Consider the following 22,055-nt stretch of genomic DNA (forward strand, 5'->3'; position numbering starts at 1 on the left):
ACAATATGAGTAAATTATTATTTTAATCTTTAATATTCGAATCAAATTTTAATTCGATTTATAATATTTTAAATGTTTTATTTTAATTTTTAAAAATTTTAAAAATTTTAATTTAATTTAAAAAAGTTTTAAATGAGTTTAATATTGTCTCATTATTAAATTTGATATGAACAATTAATATATTTAAAAGTTAATAACATTTGATTTTAGTATATAAATAAAATTGACTCTCCAATGATCATCGATGTAAAATTTTTTTCTTTAGTTCTGGAGTGTTGATAATTAATTGATAGAATTTAAAATTTTTTTATAAGGAGATTGAGAAGAAATATTATAAAAAGGTTTTGATTATATTTTTCTAATGCAGTAAAAAAGATATGATTTAACAATAATGTTGATGTCCACCTCACTCACTCTATTAGTTATTTGTGTAAGTTTAATAGCTCGTTTAAAATTTTTTAAAAACGTTTAAACCGTTAAGAATCACATTATAATTTGACCCAAACATTAAAATCAAAATAGTACTTTACCCAAATAATACTTTACAGAAAATTAGTGTATTAAAAAAAATGGCTTAGTTATTGTACAATATCCCTATTGCAATTAGATAAGGATATGTGAAATATGATTCTTTTGAGTTCTATAACAATGATAAATTGCAAGTTTGCAAGTAATATAAAATCTTGAAGATGTGGTTGCAAGTTTTGGAGAATTTACTCCAAAACCTCATTCTGTTAATACTAGGAGAGCTTCGAGCTCAACTTTTGTGATTGCAGCTCCTGCAGTATTCATCTCTTTCATTTGCATCGGATTTAAATCAGAGTTTACATACTCATGATTTACACTATTATGCTTTCAACCTAAATCATCATCAAATCCTATTTTTTAGTGTTGCATGTCCTCTAATACTAAATCGTTATTTTTCTTCAAATTTTACAAGAAAATATAAAATATGGCAAAATTTTATGACTATATAATAAATTTGAGAATAAATATGTAGAGCAATTCTTTTTAGAACAATTTCTGTAAATTTACAATCTACTTATTTTATTTATGTAAATTATTTCATGTATTTTAACAATAAAAATGTCTTTAAAATTATTTTAATGATAAAATTATTTTTAATATATATTTTATTCTTATAAATGATTTGATAACTGATATTTTTTTAGCATATACAAAGATATGATGGTAAACATTTTTTTTAATGCTAACTTTGCTCCATTAAGTCATCATTATTATTTGGTGCCCTATGGTAGAAGCAAACTTGAGAAGCACCATATCTTTTCCTCTAACTCATGAGAAGAAAAAGAAATGTGGGTCCAACTTATCTGATTAGACTAATGTAGCTATGACCCTTGTTTGAAGAATCTCACCTGGTTTAAGGTTCCTTTTACTTATCAGAAAAACAAATAACTCAACTTTGAGAAACAGCTAATCTCCAAATTCCAAGAACTATCAAAAAGAAAAAATGGGGTAATTTTTTTTTACCCTAAAAGAAAATTTCTCATCACAACACTGCATAAGCAACTAGGCATAATGATAATTATGATATTGCTGATTTGCTGTTTCTCTTATTACATATCTTCTTTGCTTCACACTCCTTCTCTCTTTCTCTCTCAAGTACTCAGAAGAGAGAGAGACAGAGAGATATTACCTACCAACCAACCTCACCATAGTTAAGTTGTTGCTTAATACCTTAAACACAATTCACATCACTCTTACCCTCTCTTGTTCAGTCTTCTCGGAGGTTCAGAGAGAGAGAGGGGGAAAAAAATCCAACTTTTTTCTTGAAAGCTTGGTGGGTATTAATGATCTTTGCCTCCCTGAGCCATTACATGAAGATTCTCAACTTGGGAATTTACAATGTCAATGTTGGCTACTGAGGACAACAACAACAACAACAATAATAAGCCTCATGTTGTTGTTGACGTAGACAATAATGTCTCTCAAGGTAGTACTAGTAGCTGTGTCGGCAATGAAGGTTGTGCTTCTTCTGAGACAAGTGAGGAACAACAACAAAGTAATTCCCATGATTCTGGTTCCGAGATTGTTGCTGGAGCAATTGAGAAAGGGAGAGGGTCTTCAGTTTCATCAGATCAGTGTTCTGTGGAGCTTGTGGATCTGGAGAGTGATGTGGATAAGGTACGGCACTTAGATCATGATAATAATAATAATAAGGTGGAGAGGGATTGCAGGATTTGTCACCTAAGCATGGATATGACCAACCATGAATCTGGTGGGTCCCCCATTGAACTTGGTTGTTCTTGTAAGGACGATTTGGCTGCTGCACATAAACAATGTGCTGAGGCTTGGTTCAAGATCAAAGGCAACAAGTAAGTAACTAAGTACATTGCTGAATTAAAGGGAGAAAATAAGAAAAAAAAAATTACCTTGTTTCTTGAAATGGTTATTATGTCTTTCTTGATGAACAATGTGTTGATCTTGATTCTCCTTGGTGTCACACTGAATCTGTGAAATTTTGGATAAGTTCAGAGAGAAAAAATAAAGAAAGGGCCACTTGGGTGGTTATGGTTTTCTTTGAGGATTTGATAGATACTCTCCATTGCCAAATCTAGAGATGTTTGACTTGTCTATTTCTTGCTTACCCTTTTTGTATTATGCTTGTGATAATGTAAGCTAAAGGGTAGTGCTTGATGAAATGACTTTATAGTGGAGAGTGGAGACTCAACTATAACATATATAAATACAATTCTTCTTATGAAGGATGTTGGAAAAACTAAACTAAGCTACATTGTTGCAAAAAGGGATTAGATATCAATACACTTTTAAGTAAGGTTCCTATGTATTTGTTTCTATATGAGGGATATGTTTTTCTCACCAAATTGGACTTTACTACTGAAAGTCAACCTTAGTGGTGTTTGTTGTCAACTTCCACCTTCCACAAAGTTTTTTAATTGACTAGGTTGTCTATGGTTCCTTTATGCTTTTTCTTCTTGTTAGATAAATAACTAAATAAAATCATGCATAGATGTATTAATACCATTTACTTAGGAGTTGTGTGCTACGTTCATTTTCATGTCAAAAGTTGTAGTTTCACCCGTTTCTCATCTTCTATCAGTATATGAGCTTGTCCATTCTCAAATTCATAGGCCAACTGAGTCATATAATTGAAGTTTTCATCGTAACAAACAAGGAAAACATAAATACTATATGAGCAAGTTTGAATAAAGACAATTAAGGGCCAATAGAAAATAATATCTGAATATAAAGTAATGTTCATTCCAGTTTGGTGTCTAGTTGTACACTCTGCTCTGATATTTGTAACCAGAAGCCCAAAAATAAGTATCATCCTATGCAATTTTTGGGAATAGTTTTTGCTAACAAGTGCTGTGCTAACACTTGTTAAGGTTTCAAAAGTGGTAAACTTTTATAAGAAAGAACAAACTTTTTAAGTTTCCAATGCATTGGAAAATTGAAAATTGACCCCTTTTAATAAGGCTTGCAGTTATAGAAGATAATTGTAGTGCTCCTGATAACTAAGCTTTGAACTTTTGCTGGACTTTTGTTGCTTTGGTGGTGTTTTTCGATTAATAATCTGTTGGTTACTTTCATCTGATGTATAGTTGATCTTTATGTGTTCTGTCTTTCTTGAATATTCCTTAGTGTTGAACTTTCTTGGTTTTCCTTAACTATATCGTCAGCTAAGAACATCATGTTTTGGATCCCTTGCTCTTTTCTAGTGCATTCTAGATCACTTTCGTTTTCTTGTAAGGCATTTTTTGCATTGAGTCAGTTATTCTGCTTTATATCCATCTTTATGTTCCAAAATCTAAAGTTCTAAAGTCACGAATTCGCAGCAGAAAGTTAAGCATTGTCACTTTTGTAGAAAGGGAATTCAGGATCCTCGACGATGCATTACCATTATGCAATTCTTTGCATCTTAAACTGCTCATCCATATTTTCCAGGATAATTTTTTGGTGTTTCATACCATAAGGATTCATATATATGTACTTTTAGCCATTTTCGTATCTTTGTAAGCCGTTACAAGGAACAGTGAATATTTGCAGCAGCTTAGCAAGTGAATGAACGGCTGCTCTAATTTCGGATATAATATACTCTAAAACTTAGACCTAGTGGTGCAAAGTGTCTCTGAAAAACTTGGAGATGGTTGTGGTTCATATGATGTATTTATCAGTAAAATATTTCTCAAGATCAATATTTTTCATTGTGGGGTGGGATGGTTGAAGACACTTTGATGGATCCATATTGTTTATGCAGCCTGTTAATTGATGATGCATTTGATTTGAGTAAAGATTCACTTTGATCATCGACTTGGTAAGCATGATTCATTTTAGTCCTTAACATTTTAAAGTTAATACTTTTGTCCCCAACTAATTGGTTAGATGAGACTAAAATGACAAACCGATTTTGGGATCAAAATTCTCATTTTGGAATGTCAAGGACTAAAATGAATCATGCTCGCAAAATCGACGATTAAAGGGAAGCTTTACTCAGGTTGATTTACTTCTGGTTGTGTTTTACACACTATTGGAACTTCCCTGCATTAACAATTTGACTTTGTATGATTGTATCAGAACTTGTGAAATATGTGGATCAATTGCACACAATGTAGCCGGCACAATCGAAGTTCAAATGACAGAACAGTGGAATGACTCCAATGATGCTTCCATGGCTCCACCAACCGGGCCTGCACCCCCGGCCGGCGAAACTCGAAACTTCTGGCAGGGACATCGTTTTTTGAATTTCCTACTAGCTTGTATGGTCTTTGCATTTGTCATATCCTGGCTTTTTCACTTCAATGTGCCCTCATGAATGAAGCAGGTTAAGATGATTGAGGGTGTAATCAAACCAATCTATAGATCTTATTATCACAGGTAGCAAACTCATTTACCTGTGTCTTTCTCAAATTGTTGATTTTGGAGGCTATGTTTTTGCTTTTTACATATATGAATGATGTTCATTATGTGTATTTTTTGATGTATTATTGTTGTTGATACCTTCAAGAGTATTATGGAAAGTTAAGTTTATTTTCATTACCCGAATTTGTATATCATTGTAGAAATTGTATTGGACATTTCAATTCACATTTTTTTCCTGGTATAAGATACTTTTATTTGAGATTGTCTTCAGTGTGTGTTGGATGTCTATATTAGCCCATTATTAGTATCAATTATGTTAGATATACACCAAAAATCAGCTACTAAATTAATTATCCGTATAGAATATATATTGAAATACAAAATATATATTAAAAATGAGTTAAATTAATACTATATATATTTATACACAAATATATAATGATTGGTGACTAATTTTTAATTAAAAATGAGTTAAATTAATATTATATATATTTATACACAAATATATAATGATTGACTTGGTGACTGATTTTTAATGTTCACATATTTTTGTACGAGTATATCCATATATCAAAGATGGTTTCATTTCAACTGTTTTGTAGTAACACTAAAACCAAGGATCTTGAATTAGGAACTTTCATTGTTGAACTGATTGACATTGCCACTTTCATGAGTCACTTTAGACCCGAGAGAAATTGAAGGGGAGAAAGAAAACAAGTAAACTAGATGTGGAGACCAAAGAACTAACAATTAAAAATCAATCAAAGCATTATAGTTGGCTCTAATTATTTGGCATAGGGGTAAAAACGTAAATAGGGGGTGACACTATGCACTTCAATCATTATAAGATGGAGGGAAAAAATATAAATTCAATGGACCTTATTGTACACTCAACCAGATACCAATAGATTCTTACACCCTTTTTCATAGATCATAAGTCTCATTTACAACTGATTCTCCATTTTTTTTTGTCTTTTTCCTTTTCTTTATGTGAAATAACTTTTTTTTAGCAAATCAGTGGCCTTAACCAAGGGTTTAACATGTTTGGGAACTATTTTTTTTTTTCTGGAAAAGAAAAATAAGGATGTTAAAATAGCTTATAACTGAATCTAATAATTTTAAGTCGATAAAAAGTTTATAACCGAAAATAATATTTTAAAGCTTATTCTTATTATAAGTATTCTACAATCAATTATTTTTAAAAAAATTATGTAAATAAAAATATTGAAATAAATTTAAATTTTTTAACGTTTCATATATTACTATAAGAAATTTAGAATATATTATAGCAGGCAACAATAAAATGTGAAAGACATTACGTAACAGGTCAGGTATATCCTGTCGAAACAACTAAATAATATAAGAGTAATTACCTAAATCAGTTCTTAAAATTTCAAAAGATTGGACACTTTAGTCTTGTAACTTCTGAATTACACAAAAAACTTTTCTAAGTTTAACTCCAGCCAGACAAATCAGTTACCTGACCTTATTTCTTCGTTAAAGACAAATGGTGTTACTTGATAGGTTGCAGTTTGTTGATGCAGTAGCAGAGTTAGTTTGTTATGATCGGTAACCTTCCTAGCAAGTAAGTTAAGTAGCTAAGTAGTGTGAGTATAGTAACTGATGTTATTTTTCATAGATGATAAAAGTAGATTTACATGGATATTTTTCATGAAATCAAAGGCTGAAACAGCTTCCCTTGTACAAAATTTTGTCATTTTAGTTCAAAATCAATTCAATACAACTGTTAAAAAGATTAGAACCGATAATGGTGTTGAGTTTAAATTGCCTTCGTTCTATAATTTCAAGGGCATCATAAGTCAAACATCTTGTGTTGAGACTCCTCAATAAAATGAAATTGTCAAACGAAAACATCAACATATTTTGGAAATTACAAGAGCTCTAATGTTTCATGCTAATATGCCAAAGGTTTTCTGGTAATTATTCTGCAGAAACATGCAGTCCATTTACTAAATAGAATTCCAAGTACACTATTACAAGATGCTTCTCCTTATGAAATTTTAAAAGGAAAATTGCCTGATATTCAATACTTAAGAATTTTCGGCTGTTTAGCATAGCTGCCACTACTTTTGCACACAGAAAAAAAACTTGATAGGAGAGCACGAAAATGTTTGTACCTTGGTCATAAATCTTTTATGATCTATCAAGTAGGAAAGTGTTCATTTCTAGACATGTAGCATTTTATAAAAACATTATGCCATTTGCTACTTCTAATTTCTCTGAATCTGGAAATCACACTCATACACATAAGTTCATTGGATGCTAATGCAACTCATTTTGCATCTCATGGGTCTCTTATGTACCATCTGAGCTAGCCCCAGACCTAAATGCTTGGTGTGAAGATGGCTCATCTCAATTAGAGAATATGCTTAGAGGCTCGGATTTTGATGCTCAGGTACCATTCATCAGCATGCATCTCGAGAAGGTCTTAGGAGGTCAACTAGAAATAAAAGACCTCTATCATATCTTGGAGATTTTCAATGCATGTTAGCCTCTTCAAACAGTTCAGATACATCCAATACATCACAAAAACACGGAATTTTACATTTAGATTCATCAGAGACTGAACTACATGTGCATCAGTATAGTGCATTAGTTGCATCCATGCATGTTAAGCCTAGGAATTATAATGAGGCTGTCACAGATGCCAACTGGAACAAGGCCATTGAAGATGAACTTTTTGCTCTCAAGAACAATAAGACTTGGACACTCACTAAGCTTCCTACTGGAAAGAGGGCAGTTGGGTGTAAGTGAGTTTTCAAACTTAAATTGCACCCTGATGGTACTATAGAAAGGTATAAGGCACGACTAGTTGCACAGGGAGTCTTCTCAAACACAAAGTGTAGACTACAAATGTAACGGTCTAACTTTCAACACGTCATGATATGATAGTACCAAAAGAAAGGCGTTACTGACCTAATTCTTTTATTATTTATTTAATTACTTTTAATAGAATAATTTTCTTAGAATAAAATCTTCAACAAATATAATAAATTTAATTTTCTAAAAACTTGGATTGTTACCACAACAACACATTTAGTCCTGTGGTGAAAATAAATACATTTCGGGTAGTCATGGGAATTGCAGCAACTCAGAATTGGTTCTTACATCAATTGGATGTAAATATGACTTTTCTCCATGGAGACTTAGACAAGACAGTTTATATGCGGCCTCCTCCAGACTTGCAAACTCCAGAACCAGGACTTGTGTGCCGATTGGACCGATCACTTCATGGGCTAAAGCAAGCTAGCCGCCAATGGAATACAAAGCTTGCTGCCTCTCTCACAAAAGTTGGCTACCATCAATGGAGACATGACTATAGCATGTTTACAAAGTCATCCTCTCAAAGATTTACTATAATACTTGTATATGTTGATGACCTGGTGCTTGCCGGAAATGATTTGGCTGAAATCACTCATATGAAGGAATATTTCAATGGCTTATTCAAGATCAAAGATCTTGGTGAGCTGAAATATTTCCTTGGAATGGAGGTGACTCGAGACAAGAGGGGGATTGTTGTTTGTCAGAGAAAATATTGCCTTGACCTTCTCCAAGACTATGGAATGGCAGCAGCAAAATCCATTTCAACACCAATGAATTATACAAATTCTGGGACTCCACTTTTCTCTTGTTCATAATATAGAAGAATTGTAGGTAGACTGCGCCACGGATAAACACCTGCTCTGGGACTATTCTTCTCAGCATTCGCTGATCTAACTCCATCCGGGTACTCAGACAGCAACTGGGGAATCTGCCCTGACTCTAGAAGATCTGTTACAAGTTATTGTTTTTTCTTAGGCACATCCATTGTCTTATCGAAGAGCAAGAAGCAGGACACAGTGGCAGCATCCTCATGTGAGTACTAGCCTCAGCAACAAGGGAGGAGCAGTGGCTCACCTTTATGCTAAAGGAATTGAAGGTAGAACAGAAACGGCCTGTTAGCATCTATTGTGACAGTCAATCATCCTTATACATAGCTGCTAATCCAATTTTTCATGAAAGAACAAAGCACATTGTACGAGATAAGTGGCAAGAAGGGGTGACAAAATTATTGCCGGTTCCAAGCAGCGAATATTCTGGCTAAGGTGACGTCTCCAAATCCTTTTCAATCTTGTCATGGCAAACTTGGATTGCTAGACATGTATGATCCAAGTTTGAGAGGGGGTGTTAGTTGATAGGTTGAAGTTTGTTGATGCAGTAGCAGAATTGGTTAGGAAAGTAATTAGTGTAGTTAATGTAGTTATGACCGATAGTAGGTGATGTATATATATGTGTTGAAGCTATTAGTTGTACTTTAGCTTCTTCCATTCTGTTTCTCTCTAAGAAATGAGATTCATCCTTCATTCTGAATTCCATTCTCTCTCTTCTTCAACTTAGTTCTTCTCGTGCTTCTTTCTCCTCTTTTTCTTTTTTCTGCACACTTGAACTTAAACGATAGAGATGATGAGAGCATCTGTACTTCACTAATCACTCACAGCTCTTCAAAAGAAAAATACCGATGGAGAAACAAGACCAAGAATTGATTTATCTATCAAAATTAAATTTAAGAGAGTTTTTTTTGTATATTTCAAAAATTGAAATACTAAACTATCCGATCTTAAAATTTTCAGAAACTGATTTAAGTAAGAGAAAGTATAAAGAATCAATAATTTTAGTGTACTAGGGGTCAAATTGAAATTAATATCAAATTAAGTTAATCTATTCTATTATATAAAAATCGGATGTCTGCACTTAATGATGGAGCTGACGTGGCATGCTCTGGAGAGTATTTCTCGATTTAATTATTTTAACTCATTTAATACAATTTATTACCATGACTTAATTATATCAGCTAATTGATTTGATTAGATATTTAAATATTAATATAATTTATAATATATATTACTTAATTAATTTTACTACATTAATTGTAATTTGTTATATTAGTTAATTAATTTATTCATTTATAAAGTCTGAAATAAAAGAATAAATTTGTTGTTTATATTAGTATAGAAAATTGGAAAATTATTTCTTATGGCAATCATTCTTAGTGGAATAGTGTGTCTTTTATATAGTATTGATAATTGTTGCTTAATTTAAAGTAATTGTATGTTGGTATCTTAAATTTATTTTCAATAATGACCTAAATAGATAAATCTAATTGAATTGAATGATTATATAAAATATTTTATATTATTAATATACTAAAATTAAATTTATTTTTTGGTACTAAATTTTATAGGTAAATTTTATACAAGATTAAGTTATTTTTTTTATTTGTTTTATCTATGTTACTTTATTTAATTTTAAATAGCGTCATATTTACAATTACCGTCAGTACGATATTTTACAAAATATGAAAATCAATTTTTTTTATAATTTAAATATCAATGTTTGAATAGAAGAACTTAACAGACGAGAGAGAGAGAGGGGGAGAAATTTACCTAGAGAAAAAAAAACTCGCATGAGAATGGTGGCAACGGGCTCAACAACAACGGTAACGGGATGAGCAGCGATGATGACATAAGCTGTGAACAGTGACGGACCCAGAAAAATTTAGTAATGGGGACAAAAATATAATAAAATTTAGGTCTAGATATTTTTTTTTACTTCCCACGATATTCAAAAGTTAAGGACTAATCCGTCATGAATTTGAATTCCATTTAAGAATCTACAATTGGCAGGCAACGAGTTGCTATACATACGAGACAGAATTCGAACCCTGAATACTTATTTAAACTGACGACTAAGTCGATCACTTGATCAATCTAAATTGGTTTAGATATATTCAAAATTTAAAATTAGAACTATCTAATACATATTGATAAGAACTAGAAATATACATATAATCATTATTATAATATTTAAAATAATAAAAATATAATTTTATACGCATAATATAATATTTAAAATAATAAAAAAAATATTTATAAGGACCTTTTTTATTTTTAACATGATTAAATATTATTTTTTATATATATTTTTAAACAATTATTTTACTTAATTGTCAAATCTACTTATTATAATTTTTATAGTATAAATAAATTTTTTAACCAAAATAATTACAGTATATTAATACATAGATAATATATTTTTATATCTTAAACAATTTTAAAAAAATTACTAATAATTTAAGTTGTATTTAATTAGAAGAAGATTTTGGGTGAGGATGATTGAGTTTATCTTGCATGGCTATAGAGTATAGACCGAAGCTATGAATCATGTGTGATGTGAGACAAATTCTAATTCCTAAAAAGTGTTTATATGTATATATTCGGGGCGGGTATACTCTAAACCCGTCCATACCCTGTCTTGAGCAAAATCTGCCCCGACTTTGGTCAAGTTATTACCCTTTTCATTCGGGTATGGACGGGTTGGGTAGCAAATGCCCCCTTTATATTAAACATGGATCCGTCTCTGGCTGTGAAGAAAGATGGGAGTTGTGAATAGGTAAGCGGTGATGGACTCAACAACAACATGACAGGAGCTATGCGGTTTTTTGTGAAGAAGTTGAGAAGAAGAAGAAGATTTTAGGTGAGGATGATTAAGTTTATCTTGCATGGCTTGGCTATAGAGTATAGACTGAAGCTATGAATCATGTGTGATTTGAGGCAAATCCTAATTCCTAAAAAGTGTTTATATGTATATATTCGGGGCGGGTACACCCTAAACCCGACGATACCTATCTTGAGCAAAATCTGCCCCGACTCGGGTCAAGTTATTACCCTTTCATCCGGGTATGGACAGGTCGGGTACCTGCGTATTCGAAAACTCCTGCCAAGTCTAACCACGTATTGATACTCCTTTTATTAAGAGTTTATCGTTTTTTAAAAATAAAAAAACCCAAAAAAATCTATTTCGGCTGTTTATTCAAATCCTAAACCGCCTTACCTTACTGTTAACAACCCCACGTTCTAATTTTTTCGTGCCATCACTGCGCCACCCTGTCTATTGTAGCTATTTTATAAATACTTTATTGATTCTCTAGGAAATTCTTTAAATAATTACTCATTATATAAATACGATCATCTAGTATATATATATTTCAATACATGATATAATATAACATGCTCTGATGTTTTATGGGAAATTTAGCATATCAGAACTCAGAAGCACATATAATAGCGTTACCTAATTAATAAGTAAAAAAGTAAATACGTACATGTATTTTTATTGTGTACTATCGTACATTCCAAAATTTTTCATACGTATTTGGTTCATTTACTCAAGGTTTATTTGAAAAGTTTTAAAACAAAATTTTCACTTATAAAAAATTATATTAATAATATTTGGTATAAATTTTTAGATATATTTTTAACTTTTTAAAAAATTGTTTAAGAATTTTTAAAAAAATAAAAAAAATTGATTTTTTCATTTTCAAAACTATTTTATCATTTTTATTTATTACCCAACTTTAAAACAAATATTTTTATGATAATTTTTTAAAGACCAAAATCAGATATACTATTTATATATCTAATAATTCTCTTGATAGCCGAAAAATGAAATTATTTTGGATATAATTGAAATCTAAAACAAACTCTAACACTTTAAACTATATCTACTCTAGAGGAAGTTAGATACATGAGAAATCTAATCATTCCTCTATACTTTATTTTATTCACATCTTTGTCATTTTCATTCTTTTCAAGTTTAGAGTTGAAATGCATTGGTGTATTCATTGGTTTGGTTTGGAATTTTCTAAACCAAATTTCTTTACCAACTCTTTAGTATATTTACCTTGGTATACAAAAATGTCATTAGAAATTTGTTTGATTTGGAGTCTTAGGAAGAATGTGAATTTTTTCATTATACTCGTATCAAACTTACTAGTCATTAAATTTCCAAAATTAGCATACAAGGCTTCATTAGCCAATCTAAACACAATATCATCCACATAAACTTGATTGATGATGCGTCTGTTAAGTTAAAATTTAGGAGACAATTTTATTTTGTATTTTCATGATGTATTTAGGAATAAAACAACTCTTTACTTTTAAATAGCTGTGATATTTGAGAAATATACAATGTAGGAGACACTTTTATTTTGTCTCTTAACAAAATGAATCAGAATAAGAATAGATTAGAAAAAATTACACAATCATGTATTCTGGTTCAGCCACCATGTGCAATGTGACCTACATCCAGTCTTCTCCACAACAATGAAGGAATTTTCACTATCTTTCACAAAAATTACAAATACCAATTTTTCTAGGATTCAACCCAATCCTATTTGGGACAAACCCAACTTCTACCCGAACTAGATTTGGCTAGGTTCACTCCCTAGACTTGCAACCACTAAGTGCTCACTCAACTTAGCAAGAAAATCTCCTTAGGATCATGTGTACAAAATAGAAAAACACACAAAAGAGTTTTGACATAATTTTTTGGCTTTTTTATATCTCTCTTTGTCTTTTCTCTCAATGACTTTTACTGATACTTCACTATACGCCTTTTTTCATTGAAAGGAAACAAAGAAAAGATGAACACTAAAGAAAAAAAAATAATGTAAAACTCTGAAAGAAAAGAAGAATAACTTATAAGTTATGAGAACCCAAACTGTGTGCTCACTCTTTGAATCAATCTCTGGTTGTTTTCTCCTTTAATAGAGGAGTAAAACTTTCAAAGCTTGAAACTTGGTTTGAGCAGTTGCCTTTCTTCTTTTTCAAATATCACAACAGCAGCAGTAGCACAGAAGACAACAGTAGTAATTAAATCTAACATACAAACAAATCTTACTACTTCTCTTTCATCTTTTTTTTTTTTATTTTTCTTCAAGAATCTAAGTAATTTATCAATACTTTGCTTATACATTTGATTCTTAACCCTTGATTTGTAGCAGAATTTTATAGTCTCCACTTTCTTTAAATTTTTAGTTTGGTGCTTGAGGGAGGATAACATTTTCAACAAGTTACTTAATGAAGCACAAAGAAAGAAATTATTTTCTGAATCACCTTGAATTGATCATTGTTTTTTGTTGTCCTAGTCTGATGCTTCAACCTGGCTTCCCAACTTCTACTCCTATAAGAGGTTAAAAGAAACTCGACTGAGTTGGAGAGGAGAGAATGGCCACTCATTAAAGGCTTTCTCCGCGCCGCGGTAAGAGTATCGGCAGAAGAAACGGGTGTAAGGGCTCAATAAAGTCGAAGAGGAGCAAAGAGCAGCTATAGCAACTCAAAAGAAGGGTTCCTACGCTTCAGCTCTATGAGCGAAAGACACTATTCTAGTAGTGGAAAAAACCTCTCTTCTTCTATTAGTAGAGTGGATTCCTATTTTCGATTGACTTTCTTACTTCCTATCCCTGTCGAAAAAGTGAGCTCTTTCCTTCCTCTCCACTCGAAGTAGATTGAGTGACTCCTGCCCTTATAGGTAGTTTAGTCGTAAAAAGTCTTTATTTGTTGAGTGTTGAAACTTCTTCCGCTCCTAGACCTTTAGAATAGGTTTCCGGAAAAGAAGTTCTTCGGGAAAACTCTCTAGTGCCAACGGTGGATCCGGTGCCACATATGATTCTATTATCACTTCCGATAGGCAGGAACGAGATCCCTCCTGCTACCCAAAAGGATAGACCAAAAGCACTGAAATGAATATGAGAAATGTGGCCTACCTATAGCCTATAGCTATAGAAGGAATCTTTCGTTACTAGAACCCCTTACTAGTGACTGTAAGCGAAATGTATTTAGTGAACGCCTGGTCCTCTCGAACCAGATAAACACTAACCTGGTTAACCAAGGAAAATAATTCGTGATAAAAATATTTTCTTCTTCTCTCTCTTTCATTTTTCTATTTTGGTAATCAATTTTTCTTTTTAATGAGTCCTAATCAGAACTACTTTTTTCTTGCTTACTTTTAGAAGTAGTCACGTGAATAGAGAAGAAAGAAGAGGGAGAATTTGTTCGACTACATTGGCTTGGTTCAGATGAAAATGTATTGTTTAGAGATTAACAACTATTTTCTTGGGCCAAGATTGATTTAAATGAGTATTTATGGCTCGAATCATTTTGAGACTTTGTTAGCTTGTTATTGGGTCTGATTTGATTTCAATAATCTCAGCTCTTACACAATAAACAAACTAATTACACACATAATTGAGTTTATAATTCAATAATAATATTTAGTCATCTTCACTTAATTTGTTATTATTTCTTTAAACTCAACAAGGTTTGGAGTAAAATGAGAATCAAACCAATTAAATTATAATTAGTTCAGATTGATTTGATTATATTTTTTTTATATGTATTCGAACTAAATCAAATCGATTAAGAACAAATTGGTTCGGTTCGGATAATTGGATACCCAATACAATAACAACAACAAAATCTTATCTCACTAGGTGAGATTGGACACCAAAAATAAATAAAAAATTGAAAAAATAAAAAACTTTTTTTAAAAAATTATTTAAATATGATAAACATATAATATCAACTAATAGGTCAATAATATTCTAACAATAACCAAATACTCTAAATCTACAATTATAATAGAATTAAGTTAATTAGTAAAAAAATTATATATATTATTAGAATTTATATTTTTTATTTAATAAAAGAGTTATTAAATTCGTAAATTAGTTCGAATTTCGTTCCTGCAAAATCAATACTCAAATTAATTATTATCGAATATTATTAAATCAGGTCTAATTATACTCAATGACCCTTTAATTTAAGAATCAATTTAATTAATTCGATTCGAATTCTGATAAATAATCAAGTTATTGATCTAAACCTATGAATATCCTAATCTTTTCCTTTTTTCATTTTCTCTTTTCTCGTCTCTTTCTACTAATTTCACTCCATTTTTAAAATTTTAAATTCTATCATTACCGCACAAAATATCCATCTCTAATTTTTTTTGTCTTTTTACTTTAAAAATAGAATTTATAAGAATAATATTATTATTTTTAAATTAATGCTTTCATTTTTTGTGTGAATTCTTTATAGTTTATCCTCCATACTCGTTATTTTTTGTTTCACGATAGTGGAAGAAATGTCATTATGAATTTAGGAGAATCTTTTATATTTTTAATATATCAAATTATTTCAATTTTAATCAAATTCATTAATAATTTTATTTTAGATATGTTTCTAACAAAATATTTGCAATGAAAAATTAGGACCTTCTTAATAAGAGCATGAATTTGTAATTTCTCTAGAAACTCTTTGAGGAGACCGATGAGAGTCTTCCTTGTCTTTGTTATCTCCCTCAAAACTTTGCATATAAAATCACGAAGAGAGAATGTCTATTTCGACTCCTAGATCATTTGTTTAATTTAATTTGTGGAACATTGTATTTTTTTATTATCCAAAAATATTATGACAGGCCTGGCTTCACATATAAAATAAATTAGACTAATAAACTCCTGCAGCTGATTGTGAAACATTAACTGGTTAACATGTCAGGTGTGAGTGTCATATGAAAATAATTTTTAAAAATAAATACTAATAAGTCTCTAATAAATTTTAAAAAAAAATTAAAAATTCGTCCGAAATTTAAAAATTTTTCTTCTTCTTTCACAAATTCTGGTTGATCCCACCATTCCTTCACTCAATAATATTTTTTTTTTACCAATCTTTGGTCTTATTTTTTTTAGAAGTTTCTCTCACATTTTATTCATATTTCAATAATCTTTCTTACAATTTTTATTTTTAGAATTTAACAAAAATAAAATATTTTAGTGTAGAGATTCACCATAAGTTGGATTTCAAACATAGTTATCAGAATCGAACCGGCAATCGGTCCGACAAAGTTATTAGGTCACTGAGTTAATGGTTTAATCGGTGGATCACTGATCGAACCGTTTAACCCGGTAATAATTAAATAAATATATACAATTATAATAAAATTAAAATTTTGATGTATTATATTTAATTATGTAACTTATATTAGCAAAAATAATTATTTTTATATTAACTGCATAAATGGTTATTCAAAAAAACAGAAGTGATTGATAATTATTGATAATTATGTAAAATATCTTATATGGTTAGTATATCAAAATTAACTATAAAATAAGCAAATACAATATTATTATGGAAGAATAAAAATAATATTTTATATTTTTAAGTTGTATTGCTTTAATTTAAATATAATTATTTTTAGTATAATATATATAATTATTAGTCTTTAGTATAATAACTTAATAAGTGCTTGGCGTTGCTTTTATAATATATATAATTATTTACTCAAATAATATTAAAGGTCAAATTGCCCAGTGGAAGATCAACACTGCTTTATCTCAAACGCTCCAAGGCTGCCGGTCAAATATGTTTGGTTCGAACCGAGTTGACCGATTTAAAACGAGTCAAACTGATTTTTTACATGTCAATTACAGAAACGGTTAGAAGAGTTATCCGGACCGATTTAAGGTCCAATTCAACGGTTTTTTGATCGAACCGGTCGATCCAGTCCGAATTTGATAACTATGATTTGAAGGATGAGAATGAAATGATAGTTAAAAAAGAGAAAAGATTTAAATTTTTAATTTAAAAGGGTATCTCTTACTGTGATCCATGGCACCGCTTGTCCATCATGGAGGTGCGCAGGACATTGACCTGCCGGTCAAATATGTTCAGTTCGAACTGAGTTGACCAAATTAAAGCGAATCAAACCAATTTTTTACGAGTCAATTACAGAAGTGGTTAGAAGAGTCATCCGGATCGATTTAAAGTCCAATTTATTGGTTTTTCGATCAAATCGACCGGTCCGGTCCAAATTTGATAACTATGATTTGAAGAATGAGAACGAAATAATAGTTAAAAAAGAAAAAATAAATAAACTTTGTTATTGACAGTAAAGATTTAAATAAATATATTTTTCAATCATATTGTTGTCCCATGCTCATTAGTTTCCCATATATATAGCAATTCAATCCCATTTGATTTTGATCACAAAAATTTAAATCCAAAATCTCTTCATAAAAAATCAAGATATTTATCACTTTTGCCAATTTTCTTTCTATCGATATTAATCATGATATAGGCGGGCACATTAAAAGAAGACAGATTCATTAACAAAATAACACAATCCTATACGAGGCCCACTTCATAACAAATATCAAACAAATCATGAATACATATAGACCATAGAGATTTGAGAGGGAACATGAACACTTACTACTTAAGATCTTAAACAGAACCTTTGTTTTATTCCCTAGTCCCTTTAAATAAATAAAAATACAAAAATAAACGTCCTAGTGTTGTAAGTTGAAACAACATATATTGTGACATGGCCCATGGCCACTCAAAACATGTAAAGACTAATTAAGGAGAACGTGCATGACATATTGACATGATTTAGAATTTGAATAACGACGACAATGTAATTTGTCACTTAATACCATCTTGTCATCTCAACAGAACCCATAATCAGAAAATAGAAATAGAATCGGGAAACACCTCACATGTCTCTTAACATTGGAGACATCAATGGATTTCATGTGATCCTAACCCAGCAACCAGCACCAACTACCAATGCAAAAAAATTGGAATGGGCATGGCCATCGCCATGGGCTACCATTCTCAATTACACTTATATTAGAATGTTGGTCGGATCTTTGCTTCTGTGTCCAATTAGACGCTTACTACTAAGTCAAAAATTATAACTACGGTTAAGCATCCAATTAAAATGTGACATGTGGAACTCTAATTGGTTTTTGACTGGTTGAAGACTTGTCCAAATGAACATTTTGTCCATTTTTTCTGTGGTTAAAGTTTACATACTTAATCTTTCTCTTAACGAAATCAATTTTAATTTTTGAATCTTCTATATAACTAAATGGAGAAAAAATATTAATTAATTTGTGTTGATGATTGTTGCTTCTTGAATGTTTTTAGTGAAAAGATTTTGAAAAGGAATAACGAGATTTTTGTCTACACTTTATACACTGTGCCATCATTTTATTAGTTGATAAATTTATGTTTAATGATGATTTTTGGATTGAAATGAAAAGAGTGAAATTTATTAACACGTATTTATTCTTTGTAAATACATATTTTTGTGATTTTTTTAATTATGTTTAATTGATTAAAATATATTTTTTAGGTCTTTTGAATTGTCAAATTTATTTCACTTTTATTTCATTCGATATTTTGATATGTTTGTTTAAATTGTTTAAGGTTTAAGAGACAATAATAAATTAAAAAGATGGGAGAAAAACATGCAAAACTAAAAATTTTATGAAAAAATAAAGATTTGACTGTTCAGTCCATTTCTCATGCATTTGAAAGGAAGTATAAAGGGAGGATCAAATACAACTTATCATACACTCATTTTTTTTTTTAGAATTTTAGTCCTTAAATTCTAGAGAAAGAAGCTCTAACTTCTCTGTAAAATTCAAAAGTTTTTTTATGAATTTCTCTTTAGTTCTAGTTGTTAGTTTTGCTTAAATGTAGTTTTTAGTTTATAATTTTTATTTGCTACTCTAAGTTTCTTAGAATTTCTTGTTATTTTTTTATTTTGTTATTTATTAGTTCTTGAATCCTTGTTAGATTCTCACTTTTCATTAATGAATTTGATGTTTTATGTTTTATTATTGCTTATTTGAGATATTAGTATTGCTTTCTTAAATTAGGTAGTTGTAGATTTTACTATTTTTTATAATTTATAAAGTTTTATGTTTATCTACCCTAGCTGTTTGATAAAATGTTTGAACTAGTTATAGAGTAAATTTTTATTTTTAGCTTGGGTTGAGAACTTGGATGAACTTGAGTTACTAATGTCTAAGTTTGATTGATAATTTAGAGATATAAATTATTTTTTTTACTAATGTTAATCTTTTACTAATTTAATTATTCAATTGATTAGGACTTGTAAATTATTAGGATTAATTAAACCTGATGAATTTTTTTCAATTTGTAGAGGTTGAGGAATTAAATTTGCTTTTTGTAATTATCATATATTGTGGTTAGTGATAAAAATAGTAATCTTGAACCCTCCATTCTTGCCAAAATTTTTTATAACTTGAATTTATTTTATTTTTCTAGTTTATTATCTTAATTACTTTTAATTTAATTTCGTTGCCATTTAATCTTTAATTGCACTTTTAACTTCTTACTATTTAAATTTTCATCAACTATAATTAAATCGCCCAACTCTCTCATAACTAATAATTATGCACTACATTGTAATTTCAAGAAAAAATTATTTATGATTAAATTCTCAATTATTATTTTAAATATTTGTGACATTTTTAACTAGATTTTGAAAATATTAAATTTATCATTTATCATTAGTCTTCCCAAAATTTTCTCACTAAGAACATTCAAGAAAGAATTAAACAAATTAAACACAAATTAATTATTTTTCTCTATTTAATTATATGCAAAATTCAACAATTAGAATAGATTTTATTTAAATTTTAACCACGGTAAAAATAGAATGTTCAATTGGACAAGTCTTCAACAAGTCAAATATCAATTAGAACATTCACATGTCAGTATGTCACATTTCAATTTTACTTTTAATACATAGCCATCCATAGTCATAACTAGTGTAGTCACCCCAGACGTGACCTAAAATTATTATTTTACAGTTTTATTAAAATCACATTTTATGTAAACAAAACCAAATTATAGTATGAGCTAGGTATTAAGCCTTTCACATTTTAATTAAAGATGACGTTAGTTAAAAATAAAACCAATATTCCGTATCCAAAAATATTTGGAAGGCAAATGAAAATTAGTACGAAATTTTCTTATTTTAAATTCAGTTACACTTTTTTGCATTAATCATTGTTAGAATAATTAGATAATATTAATTTTTTTAAAATATCTAATTATAAATATTATTATATACATAAAACTAAAAATATCAAATTAAATAAAATAATTTTGAGTTATTTTTTTGTTAACATTATCGCTCATCTTATATGGTTGGGCCACTATTAATCATGTGGCCGATATTTTCCTAGGTTAAACTGTAGGGTATCTTTCATGAGTATGATCATATTCTTTAAACTAGTTAGTAATTATGGCGTTAAAGATAAAGTTTTTATAAAAGGATTTGCTATTGTATAAGGAAGCAACGTTTGAATTGTGGGGTACGGTAAACCACCCTCTTTAATTAGGTCTTCTTTAATCCCTTTTCATAAATTGCAACACATTCATGAATTTTTATCTTCCTCTTTTGTTGATTTCAACCTTTGAATCTAAGTTTTCCAAATCTTGATCAAATTCTTTCATTAGATTGGAAAGAGGAGTTCTAAACCCAGCAGATTTTGTAATTTGTAGTTATTAATTAATTATTATTAATATTAATATTTTTAATAATATAAAATTATATCTAATAATATAATATTTTTTTATTAATTAAGTGCTGATTATTTTAATAAAAGTATTGATTCTCTAAATTTTTTCTACTATCAATTCATAAGTAGTCTATATATATATTCAGTGCCAAACTATTATTACTACGTTAATTTCATATTAATTAAAAAAACAATTATTACGTATGATTGTGATAATTGTGACACTGATTTATTTATTTTAAATCATGAGTCTCCGTTACTCTTAAGCTGTCTAAATTTGAAGGTAGAGTGGAGTAGATAACCATATTAATTCTACTAGAATGACGAATAATTAACTACCTTAGCTTGCTAATCTCACTTTATCTACTCCATGACTTTTATTTCATTCTATTTGGCCTCCTCCTATTTCTACCAAGGGAAAGTTATTAAGATAGTAGTAATTATATTTTAAGAGAAGTGACACAAAACAACCGTATAATATAATAACCTTTGCGATTAAAACCAAACAACATAACCCAACATGCTCCCTTTAGTAATGAGAGTTAAAATTTACATATAAAAAATAACAAAAATACTATTTATAAATACATGCCTTAGTTTAATTTATTTTTAATGTATATTTATATTTCAACATATCGATATTTAGGTGCAGTTAATTTCATATGAAATTAATAGTTGAGAGTCGTTAGATAATAAATTAGTCAAACTTATCAAATCAATTTTATGTGAAATTAATTGCACTTGAATTTTCATTATAATTCATAATTTTAGTGACTGATTTTAGTATATAGATAGTAGTATGGTTGGAAAAATGATTTCTCGAATTAAATATATTTGCAAGCCGCCGTGAAGAATTAATTCTAAGGTAGAATGAAGAAATTAAAGTTCACCGAAAATAATAAATAAATAAAATGAAAACGTTAAGTTAAATTAAGTAGCATTAAAGCTTATATAGTGTGTAAGAGTGGCG

At 29.6% G+C, this 22,055-nt stretch overlaps 1 protein-coding gene across 1 annotated transcript; it reads left to right on the plus strand.

Annotated features, from left to right (window-relative positions):
- Positions 1-1,546: 1,546 nt before the first annotated feature.
- On the plus strand, positions 1,547-5,115 carry LOC107457785 (uncharacterized). The gene is made up of 2 exons (XM_016075965.3): positions 1,547-2,336; positions 4,561-5,115. Exons 1-2 carry the CDS (start codon positions 1,867-1,869, stop codon positions 4,796-4,798), a joined length of 708 nt encoding a protein of 235 aa, XP_015931451.1. The 5' UTR covers positions 1,547-1,866; the 3' UTR covers positions 4,799-5,115.
- Positions 5,116-22,055: the final 16,940 nt, after the last annotated feature.

The sequence above is a fragment of the Arachis duranensis genome, chromosome 7, assembly GCF_000817695.3.
Source record: "Arachis duranensis cultivar V14167 chromosome 7, aradu.V14167.gnm2.J7QH, whole genome shotgun sequence".
NCBI lineage: Eukaryota > Viridiplantae > Streptophyta > Magnoliopsida > Fabales > Fabaceae > Arachis > Arachis duranensis.

Excerpts from the sequence above, each read along its gene's own strand:
- LOC107457785 (XM_016075965.3), top strand. The coding sequence starts at position 1,867 with ATGTCAATGTTGGCTACTGAGGACAACAACAACAACAACAATAATAAG. Across the intron at positions 2,337-4,560 it reads TTCAAGATCAAAGGCAACAA|AACTTGTGAAATATGTGGAT; the intron begins GTAAGTAACTAA and ends TGATTGTATCAG.